The following is a 24,892-nucleotide window of genomic DNA, read 5'->3' as shown; positions in this document are numbered from 1 at the left end:
AGAGAATTGATTTCAAACAAAGTGAAAGTTTTAAAATGCTAGGAACACTGCTCAGAATTCAGGGAAAATTAGTTTTGTGAATGAAGGTTCGCAGTATATATGTTAATACTGACAAATGGGGATTGCTTAAGCATTCATCTCTGATGGCATGCTAGTGCTACTTATTGTTTTGGCAACTGAAACCTGGTTCTCCTCTTCTGACATATTCTTGGGATATTAAGACACCAAGGTGTGTAATATATTAATCACTGCAATTATGAGTTTTGACCATAATACATACTGCTTGTGACTCCAAGCTTTCTTTGTCGGAATATCTTAAAATTCCTCTAATGCTACTAGAAAGCTGTTCAGTACTGTTTTGGTAAGGTATCTATTATTTGAAAGGGAATGAGGAGGCCCCTTTTGAAAAGGCCAGTTTGAGGGACTATATGGATCCACACTGTTACATATTCTATTTCACTCAGTAGTACTCTTAATGTGCACATATAAAATTCGGCATTACTGAAGGCTACATTATTTACTGAAGAATATTCCTACCAGTATCATGAATGTAAAATGGAAGACATTTGTCTACCATACTTGCTGTTGACTTTCTACTGTGAGGATTGAATAGCTGTAAAATTTTCAGGAAATACAAGGGTAGGGCTCTGATCTGTAATCATAATGATTTTAGATCAAATGATAAAAAGTATTCTGCTACTCATCTCTAACTTGTTATTCCTAGAGTACAGAAATATCACAGGCTTTCAGGTGATTGTTTCATTTGCACTACAGTGCTCTGTAATGGATTTCTGGAAAATCAAATAACACCATACTTTGCTGACTCGGTTATCAACACAAAAGTAAATAGTTATGATAATTGAAGGTTTTGAAGCAATATGTACTAAACCAGCTCAAACATTTTGCTAATATATTAACTACAAAATAATTATACCCAATGGTCTTTTACTAATAGTAAACCAATCAGCTGCAATACAAAATGAGTGAAGATACTCTCAGTTTTTATACTAAGTATGGTGTACTACTGTAAAGTATACATATATGCAATCTAATATCTTCTATTATAGATACGCATAGCAGTCATACCTTTGGGCAACCTTTAATGTTTCTTCTCAAAATAATATACTGTAATTAAATATTAAGTCATGTTATTTAAATTTTAAATTCTTATGAGGTAATATTAACAGCTCAGCGTTGGGGGCATTGTTCATTAATATTTGAAATTGACTGGCAAAACTTTAAAGCCCACAAAGTTATAATGCTTACAATAAAAACTAAAGTTTAAAGTGTAGCAGAAATGGGCAAGCTTGCAGTCTTTTTCTTATCTCCCTGTTTTGCCTTTATGGTTAAATACATTTATTCTCAGACTTATCTGTGATAAATTGTAGCCTAGTGTTTTATGTTGAGATGTACCCAACATGGAGAAATAATGGTTCACTAAGTTCTCCATTATGTAGATACTTCGTGGAAAACAAGACTTTTAACTATGTTCCATTTTTTGGCATAGGAACATTGCTTAGTAATGTTCAGATCTTGCTCTTATGGTAAGACTGAAACAGAGATCTGATTGGGTTCTATCTTGTTTAAAACAAGCTATTTCTTAACATTCATAGGTTGGTAATACTACTACTATTATATGGATTTATCATGTAAATGTGATAATTTAGAAGCACTTAAAACCAACTAAATAGAATATCTATAAGATTATGAGGTTTATCACAAGAATTTGACTAACTATTACTGTATGTTTTAAGAAAATGAAGTCTGATGTAAATTTCTTAAGGACTTACTTGACCTAAATCTGGGAGAGAGGTAAAAATTCATATGAGCTACCTTATTTCATGACCAGCAATGAATGCATAAACAGGTCCATTGGTCACTGAATTCTTGTAGTTAGGTATATAAATTCATATTTAATGAAGCATAATTATTAATATAGTATTATTAGTATCTACACTGCACATATATACAATATAACCTTGTTAAAGTTTACGTAAGTAGATTCATTAGACTTTATTTAATTACAGATGAAAAAGTTTAGACTTACTATATTCAGGGCTACAAGATCAACTACACACATAAGTAACATTAATTGAAGAAATCCATAATAATAAAAACTTGAAACAGTTCTTTATGATTGTACACCTTCGTATTTGCAGAATATGATTTCAAAAATCTGTATGACACTTCATCATGGCGCATGACAGATGGCAACTATAGTGAGGATGAAGGATCTTTAGGTCACCTGCATATGCGAAAGAGTAGTGGGGACACTCACCTTATCAATTCACAGGTTAGTGAAAATACTATTCAGTTAATTACTCCAAAACAGCACTAGTAGTACAAATATATGATTTTATATAGGTAACTTACCAAGTAATTACATTGCTAAGAGTTTCACTAGATCGGCAGATAAATTGTTGAAATTTGTAGGTCACGCTATTTTGTAGTGGCTAGGTGACTAGCCCTGCCCACTTTTGGGGAAAGAGAGGAACTACTAGCAAAAGGGCTTCAATTTGTTTCTGCTGGCTGATGACTATACATACTACAGTTGTTAGTAACAGCTTTGATTTTGGAATTTGTCTTTTTGGTCTACTATATAAAAAAAACAGTAACTTACTGATGTGAGACTTTACTGTATTGTAGGTTATTGTCTAATCAATCCAGATTATTTAATTCCCTCTTAAGGGTATGCACATGATAGCCTAGAGTACTAAGACTATGCCCAAGTATACAGGCTATATAAAAGGAAAATGTCTGTGGCCTTTTATCTAATCATAAGGTCTTTGATGTGGAAACCTAGGCTACTACCTAGATCATTAGCCTACCAGGATATCTTTAAATTTTACCTTAATTCAGGTTACGTACTACCTAATCCAGGTTATTTTTGTTTATGTTCAAGGGTATATAATCCTAGGTTATAAGCTACAGACAATATCCACTACAGTCTAGCTAACTTATTCTCACTGAATTGATGTAGATTTTAGGCTACTGCCTAGTAGACTATTACTGACATCGTTATCTAAAAGGGTTATTTTTAGTATTATTATTATAATAATAATAATTGTGGAACATTTCTTTAGATAAAACTTCCAAATAGAATGATAACCCTGCCTCTGACAAATTAATTGGGATATAGTAAATGAATGATCAATTGTCAGACTTCTGGGCCTTCTCGAATGAGGGAGGAAAACGTAACATCATACGAAAATAGGCTAGGATGAACCTTAAGAGTCAGAAAAAGTAAGGCAAATACAAGTTACATACTACGTATAGAGTTTGTCTTAATGTCACGGTCTCCTTCCGCTTGCTAGAGGAAGTAGCGAGTTTACTTCTATAAATCTAGTAAAGGGAAAATAGAACGGGTGCTCGATGTGTAGACTTGCCTGCATCAACCACCAGTTCCATTATATAATGGCTTGAATCCACTCTCTGCCCGAAGGAAGAAGGGGAAGGAGCAGAAGGAGAGGCCAGTCACTCCTGCAGTCATTCTTACATCCCCAATTGCACATCAATGGCGAGATGCAACCCTGTCCTGTTAGAGGAGCTGGTTTAAGTTACACAACTTGTTGAACAAGGACTTAATCCAAGGACTTGTGGGCAATGTCCCACAGGTAGAAAGAGGTTAAAGTGGTCTCAACACTGTCAGTACCTGAGGAACTGACAGGTTCTTCCGGAATGCAAGGGTTGGACCAGTGCCCATGGCTTCATGAGCTATTGGGCAGAAGGTACTGGAGCTGTCTTTGTCAACAGCAGAGAACACTCTCCTAATCATCTCAGGAAGCCAGAAAGGAATAATGTTCTAGGACACTTCCTTATTGGACGAGCCAGCGCTAACAACGAGTCGTTGACACTCAGGCCAGAGATGTTGAGTCCTCTTCAGATCGCTGAAGCACTCTAACAAGGCAAAGCAGCACCTCATCTGGGTCATTACCTACTAAATCCTCTAGGGAGGGGATCATGAAGGACTCAAACCTAGTGTCAGGTACCGATGAGTTCCAAGTCTTTGCTACGAAATCCTGGATGAAATAGAGCATAACTGAGCCCCATCCCCTTGAGTGTTTAATATCAAAGGAAAGTCTTCACCAATACCAGGGCAAGCAAGAGGGTGGTCTTGCGGGTCAGATCCCTGTCTGATGAATCTCTTAAAGGCTTGTACAGTGCACAAGTCAGGCTCCTCAAAATGAGTCACGTCTCATGCAGGGGCCCTAAGGTCCCTGGGTGGGTAAGACCTTTCGAAGCTTCTCATCACTAGTGAAATCTCCATCTTTCATCCACAAGAATAGGCCAAGAGTGGCCCTATAGCTTTTCATGACTGAAATGGAGGGAAGCTTCTCTCGGCAAAGGAAGATGAGACCATGACCTGCTGAATAGTAACTCCGAACAAAGAGAGACCCCATCTATGACACCAACCACAGAAGATTGCCCACTTTCCCTGGTATACTGCTGCAGAGGACTGGCTTAGGTATCCAGCCATCTTTGTTGCTGCACAGCATGAAAAGCCTTTTGCTCCCAAGATATGCTGGATAACTGCCAGCGGTGAACACACAGGACTACACTGCTGGGTGGTACCACTCTATGTGGGGTTGACACAGATGGGTGGGCCAGGGAGGAACTTTTCCCGGTGTCTTGGAGAGCAGACCTAGCAGGTCAGGATACCAAACAGCCAGAATCATCCTTAGATTCGCGAGATTCGGAATGACTAAGACTCGACTGATCACCTTGCTAATCAGACAAAACAGAGGGAAGGCATAGACGTCGAGGTTGTCTGACCGGTGCTGGAATGTGTCCTCTGAAGTGGCCCATGGCTCTGGCACAACAGAATAGAAGACTGAAGTTTTTTGTTAATCCCGGTGGCAAACAGATATATGACTGGACACAACCACAGTTCAACAACCTCTCCATGGTGTCTGAGTGAAGGGACCATTCCATCCCTATTACTTGATTCTGGCGGCTGAGCTTGTTTGCCACTACATTTGTCTTGTCCGGAATGTATCTGGCTGACAGCTCTACCGAGTGAGCCACCACTCACTCGTGCACCTACAGCACAAACTGGTGAAGTGCAAGGGATCACTCATTAACACCACAAAATGTTCCATCACTCGATCCTGAAACTCTGGGAGGGCCAGGATATTGATGTGAAAGCACTTGTCTCAGTTTCACACTCCCAAAGTCAGCAACACCTCCAGGTGTGTGCCCCATCCCTCGGTCAATGCATCTGAGAGCAGAAGCATATCCAAAGGGGATACTCCTATTAAGAGGTTCCTGTCATCCAGCCACCAGTCTAAATCATCTCACTTCTTCCGAGAGAGGAATGAGAAAGGATTGAGTCTTGAGACTGGACCAGTACATACTCCTGCTGATATGAGAGTTTGAGAGGAAAAATCTTGCTGCTTCCGTATATAATTACTATGTATGAACACAGACTGCGTCTGAAGTTATTGATGAATGTATGTCTGTAAGAAAACACAAATCTATTGTCTCAGAGTTTTTTCTGCTCTTGGTACAAGTCAGTATTACTTATCCATCTGCAACCGTCTATGTCAACCCAGTTCGTCTGTAATAAATCATCAGTACCCAGTTACCTGCCTCTCTCTCTTGTCCTCACAACTGGTGACCTCCTTGAGTTAGTGACACAGCGGTTTAGGCCCAACCTTTAATGGACAAATTACGGCCGCTCTCCTTCAGAGAACCTTTAGCGGACTCAATACAGCGCCACAGTTTAGGTCTGTAAAAGCTCCATTCTGAGGACGACACCAATAATGGACCCATCATGGCACAGCTTCCAGTTGTGTTTTGGCATTTTTTGAGTGGTTTCATCCGTTCTGTGAGCGAGACAAGCAACAAGGACGGGTAGCTGGGTGCTGGTCAGACAACACAAAATCAGGTGGCGGTCCAGAAACATCCATTCTACATCGCGGCCTCCTTTGCCTCAACCGGGGATGCCAGATACCTTCTCGACCCGCCAAACCTGCGAGCCTCCTTGGTTTTTCCCCCAGCGCCATTGCCACACCTGTGAGACCCCAGGCAACCTCCTGACGCTGCAGCTGGCCCCAGGGTCCTGCTTTACCCAACCAAACGCTGCCGTCGCTCCTGGGGCTCGCTCGGCCTGCCTGACGTTGCTGCCACACCTATGGACCTACTCACCCTTCTGACGCCGCCTGTAGTCCTCCTGAGCCCATACCGACACTGCTGCCGCACCTGTGGGCCTCCTTGACCTGCTGACGCCACTGTCTCACCTGTGGTTCCACTTTGCCAGCTGGATGCCGCTGCCATGCTGGGGACTTCCTCAACCCAACCTACACTTCCGCCACACTTGGGGGTCCCTACAGCCCTTCCCACGCTGCCACTGCACACAATGCAGCTCCCTCCACAGTCTTGGTTGCCCTCAGCTGACAGTAGAACCCCCAGGCAACCGCCAGGGTAGGCATCCTGTCAGCCAGCAACGCTGAAGGACTCTACACTCAATGGCGCCCCACAACAAGTGCCACAAGGACACGGGGTCGCCTTCTGCCTCCAAGATGTTTTTCATCCAATCATTATTCCATAATAATTGTCTTGGAGGGGGAGTATTTGTAAGGACAACATCCTTTCACTAATTTCATTGAACTATAAAGACATGCTAAATTCTAATAGTATATTCCATACTGTGTAGAATTCTCTGGCCTTTCCACCGATATAATAACCATGTATGGACACAGACTGTCTGAAGTTTTATGAATGTATGTCTGTAAGAAAACACAAATCTACTGTCTCAAGAGTCATTTCTGCTCTCGGTGTGAGTCGGTACTACTTATCCGTTGCACCTGTCTATATCAACCCAGTTCATCTGTAATAAATCATCAGTATCCAGTTACCTGCCTCTCTCTCCTGTCCTCACACTATGCTCAGTGAGTTTCACTTTTGGTAGATCATACCAGGTTGGGTTTATTGTCATACACTTTACCAAGCTTACCAAACTTCTGGCTTATCTTATTATTAATACAGTAGTGCCTCAGGTTACGAAATTAATCCGTTCCGAAGCGGCCTTCGTAACCTGATTTTTTCATATCTAGAATTATATTTTACATGTAAATTGCCTAATTCGTTCCAAGCCCTACAAAAACACCACAGTAAATTTTATAATAAAGCTAAATTGACCAATAAAGGGATTTTTGACGTAGGAAAAATCTATTTCTGGGTGATTGGCTCGTGTCGCCCTATGAAATATCCTTAAGTTCATTATTTCTAGGTAAAATTATCCTAAAATTACCAGAGAAAAAATAAAATAAAAAAAATGTCAGTTAAACTGACTCGCTCACTCTATAAAAGAAGTGTCGGTATGGAAATAGGGGCGAATGGGATCACTACCACGAGTCATTTACCATTTAGACCTTCCATCATAAAATCCCCCACCTGAGAGAGCTGATACTAAAGGGTGATGCGTCCGCTACTACTACTACTACTGACGCTAAGCAGAACACCATAAAAATCTGTGTTTTGAAATAAAGGTTAGAAGGAAAAATGTAATTAAATATGATATTTATTACATAAATAAGCCTTTAAAATGACGTAGGACCGTAGTTACAAACAATTGGTAGGATAACAAGGCAATTCACGTAGATCGTAGGGCGTTCCCTTCGTTCTGCTTCGCTCGCTGTCTGTAAAGAAATATTCAGGAAGATTAGTATCTAAAAGTCATGGTCATTTATGTAGAAAAATATACCCATAGGAATAATAACCCACTTAAAATTACCTTACAATTGAGCAACTGAGGTTTACATTAGTATCAGGAAGGAAATAAAAGGGCCGATACACCGAAACCAAACACCATCCTGAAATGAACGGTAAACCTAATATAAATTTGCTCGGTCGTAATATGGGAGACAATCCGTCATAAATATAACCACTCGAAACATTAATGTATTAGACGATTCTCTTACCCAAGTGTTAACAAGGTGAATTTATGAATAAGCTAGAGTTACTAGTCCGAGAGCTAAATCACCTGAAAGGACAAGAGAATACGATGTATAAAACATATTGACCACAAACAACTATAACGAATCTTCATAAGAAAAAATGACAGACAGGAAAACTTGAATAGGCAACACAAGGCAATGAGAGTTCGCAATGATAACCTTAAAAATAAGCCCTATATATTCTTGGTACTCACCATTGTCGAACCAAGCACAAAGGCGTTGCAGATGGATTTTGGCAGATGTTCACAAGAGGGTGACGTAGACCAGGGATCCCAATAAAGGGATTTTGACGTAAGGAAAAATCTATTTCTGGGCGATTGGCTCGTGTCGCCAGCGAAATATCCTTTAATCTATTATTTCTAGGGTAAATGTACTAACACATACCAGAGAATAAATAAATAAAGAAAAAGGTCAGTACAACTGACTCGCTCACCCTCCAAGAGGGTGTCGGTATGAACACTATGGCGAGTGAGACCACTACCACGAGCCAAATGCCAATAGAATTCTCCCACTACAAAATCCCCCCAAGAGGAGAGCCGACCCACAGAGTGGGCAGCAACTACTACTACTCCATCCCATGCTCCCGACTGCTGCGCCTCTGGTGGCCATCCTGAAGTTAGCAGACAATCTTGGGCGATGGGATGGGTAGGGCGGGATTTCGCTGGCGACACAAGCCAATCGCCCAGAAATAGATTTTTCCTTACGTCAAAATCCCTTTTCTGGGCTCAGCTCGTGTCGCTGCGCGAAATCGTACCAGAGAAATAGCACAAGATTGTAAACAGAAATCAACAAAACAAAAGAGGTCTCAAATAAAAGGTAAAATAAAATAAAAGAATATAATTGCTAATAAGGATACATATACACAATGATACAAAATAGAAATATGCTTAAATTAAACTTAATTCTAATAATATTTCTTAACTTAAGGTAATTTACATATATACAGGGGTAATATGGCATATATGTACCAAAATGGTATCTGTGTAAAGATATGTATCAGAAATCCAGAGCAATTAACATAATAAGTTGAACAAAACAAACTCAACAATAATACATATAAAGGAATGTATATAACTTAATATACAAAACCCGTAACCATTACAAATAAGATGTATCCCCTAGCATAAAAATAAGGGATGACATCCAAGAGATCAATATCCACAATCAATTGTGAGTGCCCCTAGCAAAAAAAATAAGGGACACCCACCACATCATCATAAAAGCAGCTAAGACACAAGGAAACCGTAGATGAACAAGGCAGGAATAGACGAACTGTTGGGTGAGGCAGGTAGAAAGGAGGACTGGATCTTCTACTAAAGATTAGGTAGAGTCGGGGGAAACTATGTTACCCGCTGCTACTGCTGAAAATTTCAGAGCTTCCAAGGACTTTAAGTAATGACGTTTGAACACTGTCGGCGATTTCCATCCAGTATACTTTTTCAACTCATCGAAGTTCATATGTTGGAAATAGTTAATTGAGGTGGCTACTGCCCTGACATCATGTGCTTTTGGAAAAGAGTCAGGATTGGCTTGTTTAATGAAGTACAGGATTTGTTGCCTGATGCCTTTAATAGATAAAGTACCACCTTTTTCTCTCTTAAAGAGAGGACCCGATGAGGATGAGGAGGTCCTAGACAGAAAGGCTCTTAAGGTTGAAACTGGGCAAAGAGATACATCTTGTGGAAGGGGTAGTACCTTCCATGGTTCCCACCTCATCAAAGGATCTTCATTCTTAGCTATAAAACTACGTTCCGGAGAAAGTAGCACTTCCCCTGTGGGAAGGAACTGAATATGATCCGGATCTCTGGATAAAGCCGACAGTTCTGAAATTCTAGCTCCTGAGGCCAAGCTTAATAAAAATAGAGTTTTTCTTAAGAGCATTATAAAACGAGCATGTGTCATTATCAGTTGTGAAGCCAGCTTTAGAACATCGTTTAAGAACCATGATACTGACGTAGGCCTTACAGAAGGTCTAAGTCTAGCACACGCCTTGGGAATAGACGAGAAGTAGGAATCTGTCAAGTCTATGTTGAAACCAAATTGAAAAATCTTTTTCAAGGCTGACTTGTTTGTCGTAATCGTGCTAGCTGCTAAGCCTTTTTCAAATAAGGATCTGAAAAAGGATATAGCTGAATTGATTGTCATGATCCTAATATCTGATTCTCTCAGGAAGGTTGCTAACTTTTTGACAGCAGAACCATACTGTCTCAAAGTTGAATCTCTTTTATCGGATTCCAAGAAGAGAATATTTTGAGGGTCAATATTCGCATCCCTTTTCGCTGCAAACTTCATGAAATCCATAAAGTTAGGGTTTTGAGAATCCCTGAGGAAGCGAACACAGTCTTCGTTTGTACTGACTGGGAGAGCCTGGGACTGGGAATCCGAAGAGGGCGAAGACCCAGTTCCAGAATTAGAGGGTACCAATTGCTCTTCGGCCAGTCTGGGGCTACTAGAGCCACTTGACCCTTGAATGTCCTGAGTTTGTTCAATACCTTCATGAGAAGATTCACTGGAGGAAAGACATAAATCTTCTCCCAGTTGTTCCAGTCTAGAGCCAGGGCGTCCGTGGCATAGGCCAGAGGGTCCAGGTTGGGGGCCACATAACATGGGAGTTTGTGGTTCGCTTGAGATGCGAAGAGATCCACTTGTAGGCCTGGAACTCTCTGAAGAATCCATTGGAACGAACTGTTGTCCAGTGACCATTCCGACTCTAGAGGTACTGATCGGGATAGAGCATCTGCTATGACGTTTCTCACTCCAGCTATATGGGTGGAGGAGAGATGCCAACTGAACTTGTCCGCCAGGGAGAAGATGGCTACCATGACATGATTTAGATGACGTGATTTGGAGCCTCCTCTGTTTATACAATGTACTACCACTGCGCTGTCCAAGACTAGCTTTATATGGGAGTACTTTGGCGGACGTAACCTTTTCAGAGTCAAGAACACTGCCATTGCCTCCAGTACGTTTATATGGAACTGACGGAACTGAGGTGACCACGTTCCTTGAACTTTCTTGAACTGGGAATATCCTCCCCAACCGCTTAATGAAGCGTCTGTGTGGATGGTAATCCCTGGTGGAGGAAACTGAAGGGGCACTGATACCGACAAGTTCTTGACTTTCGCCCACGGCCGGAGTCGATTCCGTAGAATCAGAGGGACTGAGGATAATTTGTCCCTGGACCTGACATTTGCTCGTGAGCGCCAGATTCTGGTTAGGTCTTTCAGTTTGGCTTTCATCAGGATGTTTGTCACTGATGCAAACTGGAGTGAACCCAGGATCCTTTCCTGAGTTCTTCTTGACGCCAGTTTGTGACTCAGAAATTGCTTGACTGACTTCGCTATTTCTTTCCTCTTGGTTGATGGAATCGACAGAGTATGGGAGGATAGATTCCATTGAATGCCCAGCCACTGAAAGTTTGACTCTGGAGTGAGTCTTGACTTGGTCCTGTTTATCTTGAAGCCTAGATATTCCAGGAACTGAATCACTTTCAGTGTTGCTCTGTTGCATTCCTCGACTGTTGAAGCCCAGATCAACCAATCGTCGAGATACGCTACTACCATAACCCCTTGCGATCTTAGTTGTTGAACTACTACTTCCGCCAGCTTCGTGAACACCCTGGGTGCTACGTTGAGCCCGAAAGGAACTACCTTGAAGGAGAATGTCTGGTCTCCTATCTTGAAGCCCAGATACGGACGGAAGTGTCTTGCAATAGGGATATGATAGTAAGCGTCTGTAAGATCGATAGAGGTGGTGACGGCCCCACGGGGAAGTAAGGTCCGCACCTGCGAGATCGTGAGCATCTTGAACTTGTCGCAGCGAATGGCTAAGTTTAAGCGGGACAAGTCTAAGATTACCCTTCTTTTTTGTGAGCCTTTCTTTGGCACGCTGAACAAGCGACCTTGAAATTTTAACCTGTTGACTCTCGCTATAGCTCCTTTCTGAAGGAGATCCTCCGCATACTCCGTCAATTCCTTGGAAGGAAGTTGGCGGAAAGGTCTGGATGGGGGTGGGCTCGCTAACCAGCTCCAACCCAGGCCTTTTGACACAATGCTCTGAGCCCACTTGCTGAAGTTCCACCGGTGGCGAAAGTGAAACAGCCTCCCTCCTACCTGAAAATCCTCATTGGTTTTGGTAGCCTCCTCGGCCTCCCCTGAAATGCTTTCCTCTATTAAAGGGACCTCCCGATCCTCTCCCACGAAAGGATCGCTTACCTCTGCCTCCCTTACCCGAGCGGTCATACTTCTGGGAAGCTTGACCCTCGAAGACCTGATTGTAGGCTGGAGAGAGAGCGTAAGAGGTGGAGGGTTGAGGCTGAGGGGAGATAACGTAAATCGGCTGCGATTGAGCCTTTGAGGTAGAAGGTTGGGCTGTTTGCACCAAGGGAACAGCCGGAACCTGCTGAGAAAAGCGTGGCTGTTTCTTCTGGTAGGGCTGGAAACGTCTGGGTTTCCTTTGAGCCTTACCCTTACCGGCTTGATCCTGTCGTCTCTTGGCCGTAAGACCCCAACGGTCTTTAAGGCTTTGGTTTCAATCTCGTAGCCTCTGCCTGAACCTCCTTCACCATCGCTTCTGGGAAGAGGTCCGCTCCCCAGATGCTTGACGTAAGCAACTTATTCGGCTCGTGCCGAATTGTTGCTTCTTGTAGGACATGTTTCCTACAATTCGTCCTAGCAGTGCGAACTCAAAACATATCCGACTGCACCGTTTGAGTCAAAGATTTGGTAAGAAGCTTAAAGAGTGGCTCCGACCCATAGGCAATGGTAAGCCACCTCGGTCATAGCCATGGAATTAATAGACCTGGCTAACCGCGATTTGGCATCGAATTCCGCCTGAATAAGGCTATCTGGAAGCCTAGGTAGCTTCTCACCAAACTGCTCCATAGCACAGTCTGGTTTGAGTTTGCCAGCTGAGAAGGTGTTGGGTAAATCTTCCCACAATTCACCGGCTGAAGGAAGTAAAGGAGACGTAGGATCTGCTTCCTTCAGCTGAGGCATGGAATCCCCCTTCTGGGCTGCTGGAATGGTGGTTGTCGCGATCTTTGTCAAGAAAGGGAGCGGGGTACTCTCTTCCATCGTAAAGATCGTAAACGGACTCTTAAAAGGTTGGATTTTCGTGTTGGAACAATCCATGTCCTCTAGACACCTGAGCCATTCTCTCTGAGCCTGGTCTCGTGAATAGAGGACTGTCTCTTTTGGTACCTTATCGTCCCGAGTCATGGCTGAGGCGGTGAGCCTGGCGTAGCCGATGAACGGAGGCTGAAGGTCTTCCGGGTAGAAACTCGAAGTCTTCAATCCTCCGAGTTCCACATTCCGGGATAGAGATAAGCCCGTCTTGGAAGGGGGCGTATGACGCTACTCTCCAAGGGTTGTTCATTGAGAACGGAGGTAGAGAGTCATACGGGGGTAATTGGGCTCCCCCTGTGCTGAAAGGTGGAGAAGAGGCTAGTGGAGCTTGGCTCAGTCCGGCTATAATGTTGTCCTGAGAGGTGATCCTATCAGACAACCGGGAGATCATTTGTTCCATGCTGTTTTTCAGAGAACCAACCAGATCGCCCACTTGTTGCAACAGACCAGCGTTGGAGTCCAAAGCCGGAGCTGCTGCGGAGGTGGAAGGGTGGCTCTGAACCGGAACCAAAGGTAGCGCAACTGACGACTCCGCTGGAGTATGAGATCTCTCCCTGGAGGATTTACTCCTAGAGGACTTAGAGCCGGACCCAGAAGCTTTAGATCTCTCTGCTCCGGGATTTCTAGCCGGAGACTTACGAGAAGAAGATGACGCCGACGCCGTCTTTTTAGACGACGACGACGTCTTCGTCAAGGTTTTCACTGCTTGACCTTTGACCTTGGGTCTAACGGAAGCATCAGGAGAAGTATATAGTTCATTACCTGTAAAGCCTTGGAAGGATGGAGAGGTTGCAGGGGTAGAAGATCCAGTTGCACCCAAGGGCATCCCTTGGGTGTCCAACGTACCTACTCGACCAACAGGTCGTCTACACCTACCATAGGTTCAACATTAATATCGAGCGTCGCGACTTTCCGAGGAGATGTCCTGGCCTTGGTCCGTCAACGAGGCAGCCAGCTGTTGCTGGATGAAAGCGATAGTCGGGGCCGCCTCTGCTGGGTCGACGTAGCCTGTAGCCTTGCCTCCGGGGAAGATTAGTACCGCCAACTTCTTCTCAAGAATGTAGGGCATACCCTTGGCGGCGTTCTTCCCAAAACCGCCGACCCAGGCCCGCAGGGTTGCCAGTGCGGTATCCCTCACAGCCGGAGCCTGGAAGAGAGGGTATTGATTAGATTTTAAGATTAAACTTAAAACTAAAACCAATTTAAAAGCTTAACTTAAAATTATAGGGGCTACAAAACCCCATGAATTTTATCTTAAGTTAGGGAGATTAATGTAAAAACTTAAGCACTATAACAAATGAGGACCAGTTAACGGAGTTGGAATACTTACCCCGTCTAAGAGCTGGCTCACCAGATCATAACAGATGGTACACGTCTCGTGGTACCAGACCTGGATGTCCCCGTGCGGAGTCGCGCATGGAGCATGGGACCGGCAAACTTCATGTCCACATGGGTCTTGAAGTGTGGCGGCGCATCCCGGATGCTCACAGTTGGTGGTCTGTAAGTGAAAAGACACATGAGTATCTTAAAGACTATCACTTACAGGCTAAAGGACAGAAGAACTCCGTTGCATGCCGGAGCTCGGAAAAAATTTGGGCATAACCCCTCCCTTATCGCCTGAATAGGCTATAACCCCGGAGAGATCCGGTGAGACAGGTAAGGGAGGGGGGATGGTTTAAGGTAGCTTAAGATAAACTTACTAGTTTAACATAATAGATCTTAAACCTATAAAACTCGAACGTACCGGACTAAGTCCAGTGCGTGGCGGAATGTCGTAACTCAGCGAGACGGAGTGGTTAGAAGGGACCAACTGTATGCCCCGGTCCACCCTGCTGGGTGGACTAGCATCTTTCCGCTGGATGCCAGGTCTCCGGTAGTAAAGGAGCCCTAGTAAGGTGGGAAAGAGCGAGAGGACATACAGACTCGGGCTAGCGACGGAGTAGCAACGGAGGGGGGAAAGGCCAGTCCCCCCCCACCTTACCATCCGGCCGGACCGAGAAGCCGGAGAGGTCGAGTCCAGTCTGGGTCTGTCCCGTCCCTCTACTCCCTCCGCCTGGGGGGAGAGAGGGAGGCAGGCTCGGGTATGCGGAGCGAGCATGGGCAGACCGACCCACCCCCCCGACTCTATGGAAGAGCGGGAGGGGGGGAAGGTGACTGGACAGGCGTCTGGCTGCCCCGTGATCACGTAGTGACCACGGGGCGGTAAGTACAAAACAATGGACAACAAAGCCTAGAAACATAACCAGCTGATCAGAGAGATGCTATCGGGAAGCAACCGAACTGAAGAGCGGTAGCATATAGGCCCTATGGGCCACAACCTAGGCTAAGCAAAGCCAGACGCCTAACTAACCTGAACAAATATCATATAAAATAATTCAAATGAATAATTATGAAAGAAAGAAAACAAAATAGTAGGAGAAAAAATCCAGGAGTGTACGACTAACCCGAAGGAAAGTCTACCACTCAAAGCTAGCCGAGGCCGATACTAAGAGCCGTGGCTAGGGTCTGGATGGAAGGAGCCTACATAAGGTAAAAGACATGCATGCATGACAAAACCGTGTAGACCGTACCCTAAACAAAGCGGATGATTAAAACAGAGCGTACTTAAGTAAGGGGATGTTCTGGGTATGGGCGACCAAGAACGAACCCACCACGAGGCAGAACCATGCTGCCATGCTTCCGACCTAGAGTTCGTATTTATACCTAAAAAACGGCAAATACTCGCTCAGGGCCGGAAAAAACCAAATAGCAATAAACACTGAGTACTTAACTTAGCTGCTGCGATGGCTGCACGCTCCATGATAAAGAAATCCAAAGAAAAGGGCACAAAAAACACAGAGTAAAAAAGGGCACGTGTGTATCGTGTGCGCTAACTGAAAAGGATGGCCACCAGAGGCGCAGCAGTCGGGAGCATGGGATGGAGTAGTAGTAGTTGCTGCCCACTCTGTGGGTCGGCTCTCCTCTTGGGGGGATTTTGTAGTGGGAGAATTCTATTGGCATTTGGCTCGTGGTAGTGGTCTCACTCGCCATAGTGTTCATACCGACACCCTCTTGGAGGGTGAGCGAGTCAGTTGTACTGACCTTTTTCTTTATTTATTTATTCTCTGGTATGTGTTAGTACATTTACCCTAGAAATAATAGATTAAAGGATATTTCGCGCAGCGACACGAGCTGAGCCCAGAAAAAGCCTTTAGCCTAAGACAGGCATGTCGGACGAATCAAAATTGTAGGAACCTTCCCAGGTGAGTGAGGTCTCTGCTCTCTTCTCTCTGTGTCTCTCTCTACGAGTCTCCCTGACGGCCGGGCTGCCTGGCTCCTCGTCGCCGTTTTCGCTCGAGTAAAGCATATGGAAGGAGGAGGAGTTAGCAAACTACCCATCTTTAAAGACTGGACGGCAGGAAAGACAGTTTGATGGTACCAAGAGTAGGGCAATTGAAATACCAAGTTCTTAATAATTACTAGTCTTTCCTGTCGCCATGTGAGAATATGAAATGTCTTGTACAGTCCAGGGGCGAAGATGGAATTTTTTCAGAAATGAAAAAATTCCATCCTGAAGCATATGTAACTGGAAAATTGTAAGAAAAAATACATTTAAGAAATGTAAAAATAATTAAATTAAATACAAGAAAATACAAATACTGAGTAAAGATTAAAGCATCTGTCTTGTCCTTTCTTGGCTTAATATAGCAGCCTTTCTTTTGGGCCTTAAGGACGAAGTAACAGAATTACAAATATCAGGAGTAGCTGAATTAGTACTTCCTGTGTTTTCTAGTATTGGAATAATATTATTTACATGCAACCTTGATGTCTGGCCTGTTTTTCCCTTCTTAATAACAGCATGGGTAACTTCACCCAAATCATTCTTAAAAACTTCTAGAATTATGCCTAGAGGATAATTATTCCTTTTGGTATGTTCCTCCTTAATTAATACAACATCGCCAACCTTTAGTAATTTATGAGTAACGGGACGATACCGCCCCTTTCTGTCAACTGCTTGTTGAATCAGAGTACCTAGAAATTCATTATGATAGGTCTCTATTAATGTCTGCCTAATTTTACACAACTTTAGGTAATTCTGAGAAATAGCTGGATTATCAAGGTCAAATTCTGGATCTTCAACTGAAAGAGGTTGAAGATTAGGGATAAGATTTAGAGAAGTCAATTCATAGCCTCGCACAAGCTGTTCCGGCGTAATTGGTTCGGGCACGTGGTCAGTCTCAGCACGAACAGCTTCTTTGAAGGCTATAGGTCGTCGATTAATGAGATGCACAATATTACAGACAAGAAATTCAAAGTCTACATACGTCAATACAAAATTCTTAATTGCTCCAAACATTAATCTTTTTACCATTTTTACACAGACTTCTACTAATGATCCCAATTGACTGCAGCCTTTGAAATATTGCTGAAAGGAGAGAGGTTTTACATTATTTTCCTCAAAATATAATTGCGTCTGAGGGTCACTAATGAAGGAAGTTATGGTATTAGCTCCTGCCACCAACTGAGTTCCAAGATCACTAATACAAAGTTGAGGAATCCCGTACTCAAAGCAGTGTAGCTGAAATGCTCTTAAAAATTCTGCAACATTCAAACTCCTACAAATTTTGAGGTTAACTGCCCTAGACCAAGTACAGGTGATACATAGTAACCAAACCTTACGGGTCTCTTTTCCATCCTTCGTATTGAAGGGTCCTAAATAATCCATAAATATGTTAGAAAAAGGAACCGTAGGAGGATCTGCTCTGAAGTCTCTGTATAAGTTCTGATTTAACCTTATATAACGATTATTAAACCTACGACAATGAACACACTGTTTAAGAGCCTTTTTCACAACTGAGAAATGTTTAGGGATGTAATAATGCTTTCTGAGCTCCGTTAATACAGATTAACATCCTGAATGTAATAATTTGAGGTGTGCATCCCAAATAATTAGTTTGGTCAAATGACTGTCTGGGTGCAATAATAAAGGGTAATTTCCACTTAAGCCATAATTCCATTTTCTGAATTTACTCTTAACTCTCAGAAGACCCTGTGAATCTAAAAATAAATTAAGTTGCGTTATAATAGGAGGAATGTCTTTTCTGGAATTAAGACCATGCTGTAGGTAAGAATATACCTCAGGATAATGCTTCCTTTGTTCAGTGTTTAACAAGTAATTTATAGCCTGGGCAAAGTAATTAGCGACTGGTGAGCAAGCAATTTTCGCTTTCAGCTTCCACTTGTGCACCACTAAGAAAATTCTGCAAAAAATCAATACAAGTTTCCTGAAATTGGAATAATTATTAATATCAATCAGATTGTTAGCAACTTCAATAACCCGAGCTGTGGAAGGAGTTGCTTGAACCTCAGTGGGCATCTCAAATGCTGGTATAGTAGTTAACAATTCTGGAACTTCATTTATACTTAAATCTGGTCCTGAAAAAAAGCAAGAATTTTGCAACTGGTTGTATGACACACATCTGGTGATTATGTCCGCAGGATTGTTTTTTCCTGAAATAAAGCAAAATTTTATAGGAACAGTTTCACACATTCTTTGTATATTATGAAGTCTGTTTACGACAAATGGAGAATTTTTATTTAATTTATCCAATTTCAAAGCAGCAGAGTTCAGCCAATGTAAGGCACACAGAGAATCAGTATATACGTAAATATTATTAACCTGCAAGGGTTTTAAGCAAGCAGATCCAGACAAATCTTTGTAAATATCAAGAGCACACTCAACACTTAAATGTATTGTGTTAAGTTCCAGAGAGGGCGTGGATTTACTCTTGAGTTGCTTATTTACAAGTCGGTTTTTGGCATGTATAAAGCATAAGCGATTGGATTCAATATGCTGTAAATAGAGTACACAACCAAATATGTCCTTACTTGCATCTGAAAAAATATAAATATCATAACTGCCATCTCGTGGACCAACACATCTAGCAATTTTTAAAGGAGGAGCTCTGTTGGTTTGCCTGCAAATATTAATCCATTCTCTCTGCAATTCTTGCGTTAATGGTTGATCCCAATGTAAATTCTTTTGACGCTGTAATTGATGCATGAACAATCTACAGCGGTTAAACAATGGCATATTAAAACCAAACAGGTCAAACTGTGAAGCAATTGTTTGTAAAAGAGACCTTTTAGTATTAGCATTGGGATCAAGAAAATTGGTTTAGTGAAAATTTCGTCGGAACATCGGTCCCAGTTTAAACCAAACAACTTGTTACGTAAAGGCGTAGCTGCCTCGGCTTCGCAGTCCACTTCATCCTGTAAAATTGAGTCATTAGTTACAACCTGCTGAACGTCAAATTTATAGGGATTGAATATATTCGAAAGCTGTTTATACGACCATTCTAACTCCTCTGAAGTATTGGCAGTAATAGCCCCATTGTCCATATAAATCATGGAATAGATAGATTTCTTTAAATCTGCTATTCGAGAATCCTCTGAAGGTTGAAACACAAGTATGTAATATAATGAAATCATTAATAAAAATGGACTACATCTAAGGCCAAAAGGTAATCTTACATTCTTAAAAGCCAATAAGGAAAAATCATCTTGACTCACATTTTTGTACCAAAAAAATAACAACTTAGACTGATCAGTTTCTGTTAAGGATAACATATTAAAGGCTTTCTTAAGGTCAAATATGAGTAACTTTTGGTCAAATCTAAGCTGTAAAAAGGAAGAGGACAATTTTTGGTTTAACGTAGGCCCTGAATACATGCACTGGTTATGTGACAAAGATATACTATTAGAAGAATCCCTAAGGTTGGACAAAAATACAATCCTACATTTGGTACTATCCTTATCCAGTTTAAAGATAGGCATGTGTGGTAAAAAAGAATGTTGAGGGTTCTCACTTTTAAACACCTCTAAATCATAAATGGGTTCAATTATGCCTGCCTTCAATTGCTCCTTAATTGTTTGGTCAACGAGCTGCAAACGTTCTGGATGTCGTTTAAGTCTCTTTGAGATTAGACCTTAATATCAATTTAGATAGATTTTCATTCTTTGAAAGTAAATGAGAAACATTCCCATTCCTCAACAAGGGAACGATAATACGTCCATCAGACTCCCTACGACGAAGGGTTTTGATGGTAAATTCGACCAACTGGTTGTTAAGTTCAATACTTTCATCATTGTAGAAATTCTGATCGTAATTTAAGTAATAATTACATTCAGACTCTAGAAGTTGATCAGTGGCCTGTTGCAGTGGTTTCTCCATAAGCATACCTCTTTCATTTATTACAGAAAATGAACAGTTTACTTCAAAGTTAGTGTTAATGTCATCATCGGCAAAAATATCAACTTTAGAGTTCAGCAAAAAGGAACTACTCTGGATATGAATAGCAGAACTACACTCAAATGGGTTACTAACAGCCGAGGTTTGCACTCTCGTATCAGCTAAATTATCAATATTCTTAATCATTAAATCAATGCTACCAGACAGCAAAATACCTGCATGACACTCAGTATACATCGATGAATTTATTCCTCCAAAAACTGTATCTGTACCTGCAATACAATAAGCGAAGTCTGTACCTAAAATGAGCTGAACATTATCAATTTCATGAGAAAATTTATGAAGGAATTGATCAGCTAGTTTAACACCTTGTGCCTGAAATTTATCAACTAATCTACCAAGCAGAGGTAATTTCAATGCTACATTAATGTTTGGTACAACCAAGCAATAAATTATAAAGGATTTATCTCCGATCGTAACAGGAACTTCAACAATTTCAGTAAAATACTCCTTGTTGCCATTAAACCCATTAACTGTTAGCTTTACTTTAGAGTTAATGATTTTAAGATTATTCTCCTCCGCCAATTTCTTAGTGACAAACGTGCTCTGCGAACCACTGTCCTTCAGTCCTCTGTAAACAGTCCCCCCAACTTTAAATGAAAAGGTGGGTAAAATGGAATCACCCTGACAAGTAGGAAGGACGGCAACACCGCTGCTTATTTGAGGAGAAGTTTCCACCTTGGATTTGCCGTTATTATTATTGTTAGAGTTTCTGCCTGGGGACGGACTCCTATCACACAGGTAAGTCATATGCCAGCTGTTACAATTTGAACAGCGTCTCTTGAATTTAAAACGGTATTTACCGGAAACATGGTTAAACTGGCCGCATTTTACACATCCATTTCTAGATTTTAAAATATGCACTTTATCTGTAGGAGAAAGAAAATTAGGGCACTTATGAATAAAGTGAAATTTATCAGTATTTCCAACCGCAGAACACAAGGAACATTGAGGCGAAGACTTGTCTTTATCATAGGTTACTGCTTCCGCAGCCATGCTGGTAGCTCTCTCTTTACGAAGAGGGAGTGTTAATGTCTTGACAGGCGAAGCTTTATACTTCAAGCTTTCAACACCTTTCCCCTCACTTTCGTACCTTTCGCAAGCTGCAAAGAAATGTGAAATAATGTCATTTAAGGAAGGATGAGTCTTTCCTGTAATATTAATAAGATGACGCTGAAAGCGACCATTTAAGCCATGCCAAGCAAAATATCTGACAAATTCATCCGCTCCAATGTTAAAAGTCTTGACTGCTTCGCATACTGATCGGAGGATGGAAATAAATGTGAAGGGATCATCACCCTCTCTTAGACTTAACTCCGTAATTTTCCTAATTGCATTGTTTTTACAAACCTCCTTAGAAGCAAAGGCGGAAATCAATAGTTCTTTGGCATCTACATAACGCTGTTTATCAGCTTCCAGAGAACTTAATAAAGTCTTTGCTCGACCGTCTACCTGTTGCTTCAGCAATAAAAGTAAATCTCTGTCTGGATACTTAAATGCATTAGTTGTAGCCTCAAACTCTGCTATAAATTTCAAGAAATCTTCTCCTTCTTTGCTAGTAAACTTAGGAAGAGGAGCTGTTGGCTGTTTCAGTAAACTGCGGGCCACGTCGGGAATATTAATAGAATCATTCTTACTCCTTGAAATCTCAAGTAATGGTAGACAATGCTCAATTTTGTCTAGATAATCCTGGCAACTTGTTAATTCTGGCTCTAACTCTGCTTCATCACATATGTCAGGAAATTTCTTCAAGACGATTTGATCATCTAGCTCTGACAACTTGTTTCTATAATTAACAAGAAGACCTTTAATAGCTAACTTTTCTTCTTGTGTAAGGGCAGAATAGGTGTCAGACCTATTGAATTGTTCGGTGACTTTTCTCCGAATGACTTTTCGTTGTCCGATCAGTACCTGTAAGTTAGCCATTATAACAGAAGAATAACAAATGCAAACCAATAAAATGTTAATTTTCTGAAAAGGAAAATTATATTTATTTCAATAAAATGTTAATATCCTGGAAAGGAAAATATCAATGTCCTACAAATAGAAATATGAGAGACTATTGGGAGCCCCAGTCGTGGTCAATTCTCTACTGGATCCTCTGCACCATCATTAAGCACCTTTCTTCGTGTTGCCCCACGTTGGGCGCCATAAGCAGAACACCATAAAAATCTGTGTTTTGAAATAAAGGTTAGAAGGAAAAATGTAATTAAATATGATATTTATTACATAAATAAGCCTTTAAAATGACGTAGGACCGTAGTTACAAACAATTGGTAGGATAACAAGGCAATTCACGTAGATCGTAGGGCGTTCCCTTCGTTCTGCTTCGCTCGCTGTCTGTAAAGAAATATTCAGGAAGATTAGTATCTAAAAGTCATGGTCATTTATGTAGAAAAATATACCCATAGGAATAATAACCCACTTAAAATTACCTTACAATTGAGCAACTGAGGTTTACATTAGTATCAGGAAGGAAATAAAAGGGCCGATACACCGAAACCAAACACCATCCTGAAATGAACGGTAAACCTAATATAAATTTGCTCGGTCGTAATATGGGAGACAATCCGTCATAAATATAACCACTCGAAACATTAATGTATTAGACGATTCTCTTACCCAAGTGTTAACAAGGTGAATTTATGAATAAGCTAGAGTTACTAGTCCGAGAGCTAAATCACCTGAAAGGACAAGAGAATACGATGTATAAAACATATTGACCACAAACAACTATAACGAATCTTCATAAGAAAAAATGACAGACAGGAAAACTTGAATAGGCAACACAAGGCAATGAGAGTTCGCAATGATAACCTTAAAAATAAGCCCTATATATTCTTGGTACTCACCATTGTCGAACCATGCACAAAGGCGTTGCAGATGGATTTTGGCAGATGTTCACAAGAGGGTGACGTAGACCAGGGATCCCAATAAAAGCCTTTAGCCTAAGACAGGCATGTCGGACGAATCAAAATTGTAGGAACCTTCCCAGGTGAGTGAGGTCTCTGCTCTCTTCTCTCTGTGTCTCTCTCTACGAGTCTCCCTGACGGCCGGGCTGCCTGGCTCCTCGTCGCCGTTTTCGCTCGAGTAAAGCATATGGAAGGAGGAGGAGTTAGCAAACTACCCATCTTTAAAGACTGGACGGCAGGAAAGACAGTTTGATGGTACCAAGAGTAGGGCAATTGAAATACCAAGTTCTTAATAATTACTAGTCTTTCCTGTCGCCATGTGAGAATATGAAATGTCTTGTACAGACGCCAAGCGGAGAGCAGCGCCTCTAGCGGTCATCCTTAATAGATGAACATCTTGTCCTGCAGGGTGGGTAAAAAAGGAACAGGGTGGGTTTCATAGGGCGACACGAGCCAATCACCCAGAAATAGATTTTTCCTACGTCAAAATCCCTTTTCTGGGCTCAGCTCGTGTCGGCCTATGAAATAGTACCAGAGAAACAGACAAGATGGAATAAAAGGACAAATGAAACCAAATAGTAAAAAGATTGATATAATATAAGTGAATCAAGACTCATTACAGCATACTAACAAAAAGTACTTAAAACTAGCTTATACTAAATAATGGTAGGTTAATTATACCATATAAACATAAAGTACTTAAAATTAGCTTATACTAGAAATTGGTGGAACATAATAGTATAATGGTAATTAGAACAATATATAATGATTCACTAAATTAAGTATTATTTACAAAGTATACAAACTCATTGTGTTCTACCCTAGCATAAAAATAAGGGTAGAAACACTGAAGCACATTATATGCACACAATGTGGATGCCCCTAGCAGAAAAATAAGGGGCAGTCCACCAATAAGATCCTAGCGGCTAAGGCTAGAGTATCACGAAGAGCATAGCAGTAGGGTGAGGCATGTTGGACGAGGTAAGTAGAAAGGAGACCTGGATCTATACTACAACTACTGTGCAGTATCAGGAGAAACAATGTTTCCCGCTGCTACTGCTGAAAATTTTAAAGATTCCAAGGACTTCAGGTAATGACGTTTAAAGACTGTCGGTGATTTCCATCCAGTATACTTTTTAAGATCCTCAAAATTCATATGTTGGAAATAATTAATTGAGGTGGCTACTCCTCTGATATCATGTGCTTTTGGAAAGGATTCAGGGTTGGCTTGTTTAATGAAGTAAAGGATCTGTTGTCTGATTCCTTTCACTGATAAAGTGCCACCTTTTTCTCTCATAAAGAGAGGACCTGAGGATCTAGAGGATGTACGAGATAGAAAGGCTCTTAAAGTTGATACTGGGCAAAGAGAAGGATCTTGCGGAAGTGGGATGACTTTCCAAGGGGCCCACCTTGCAAGGGGATCCTCGTTTTTAGCTAAAAAGCTGCGATCCGGAGAAAGTAGAACTTCTCCTGAGGGGAGAAATTCTACATGACCCGCATCTCTGGATAGAGCTGACAGTTCTGAAATTCTGGCTCCTGAAGCCAGGCCTAACAAAAATAACGTCTTTCTAAGTAGCATTATGAATGTGCAAGACGAGTTGTCAG

General features: G+C 41.7%; 2 protein-coding genes across 13 annotated transcripts in view; one reads left to right on the top strand and one right to left on the bottom strand.

The window, feature by feature from the left end:
* LOC135219219 (dystrobrevin beta-like) overlaps nt 1–24,892 on the top strand; it is a 487,262-nt gene that overhangs the window by 445,574 nt on the left and 16,796 nt on the right. For all 11 annotated transcript variants that reach the window (XR_010315395.1, XM_064255798.1, XM_064255797.1 and 8 more), the window contains one exon: nt 2,160–2,293. Coding sequence is in view for 10 of the 11 variants with exons in the window: in XM_064255798.1 (XP_064111868.1) it covers nt 2,160–2,293 (134 nt within the window). In the remaining variant the exon portion in view is untranslated. The remainder of the gene's footprint in view (nt 1–2,159; nt 2,294–24,892) is intronic.
* Nucleotides 19,102–23,640, bottom strand: LOC135219218 (uncharacterized). Of its 2 annotated transcripts, XM_064255787.1 has the most exons (3): nt 23,228–23,640; nt 22,998–23,059; nt 19,102–22,889 (listed from the first exon to the last, which is right to left on the bottom strand). In XM_064255787.1, the coding sequence occupies exon 3, from the start codon at nt 22,299–22,301 to the stop codon at nt 20,031–20,033; it is 2,271 nt and encodes a 756-aa protein (XP_064111857.1). In that variant the 5' UTR covers nt 22,302–22,889; nt 22,998–23,059; nt 23,228–23,640; the 3' UTR covers nt 19,102–20,030. The 2 variants fall into 2 exon arrangements, with proteins under 2 accessions (XP_064111857.1, XP_064111858.1); XM_064255788.1 differs by lacking the exon at nt 22,998–23,059.

Source organism: Macrobrachium nipponense, chromosome 1, assembly GCF_015104395.2.
Source record: "Macrobrachium nipponense isolate FS-2020 chromosome 1, ASM1510439v2, whole genome shotgun sequence".
NCBI lineage: Eukaryota > Metazoa > Arthropoda > Malacostraca > Decapoda > Palaemonidae > Macrobrachium > Macrobrachium nipponense.
The sequence above is the reverse complement of the archived record's forward strand: the minus strand, read 5'-3'. Positions and strand labels throughout refer to the sequence as shown.

Bases quoted from the DNA above. Each gene is read 5' to 3' on its own strand.
- LOC135219218 (XM_064255787.1), bottom strand. From the start codon at position 22,301: ATGGCTAACTTACAGGTACTGATCGGACAACGAAAAGTCATTCGGAGA.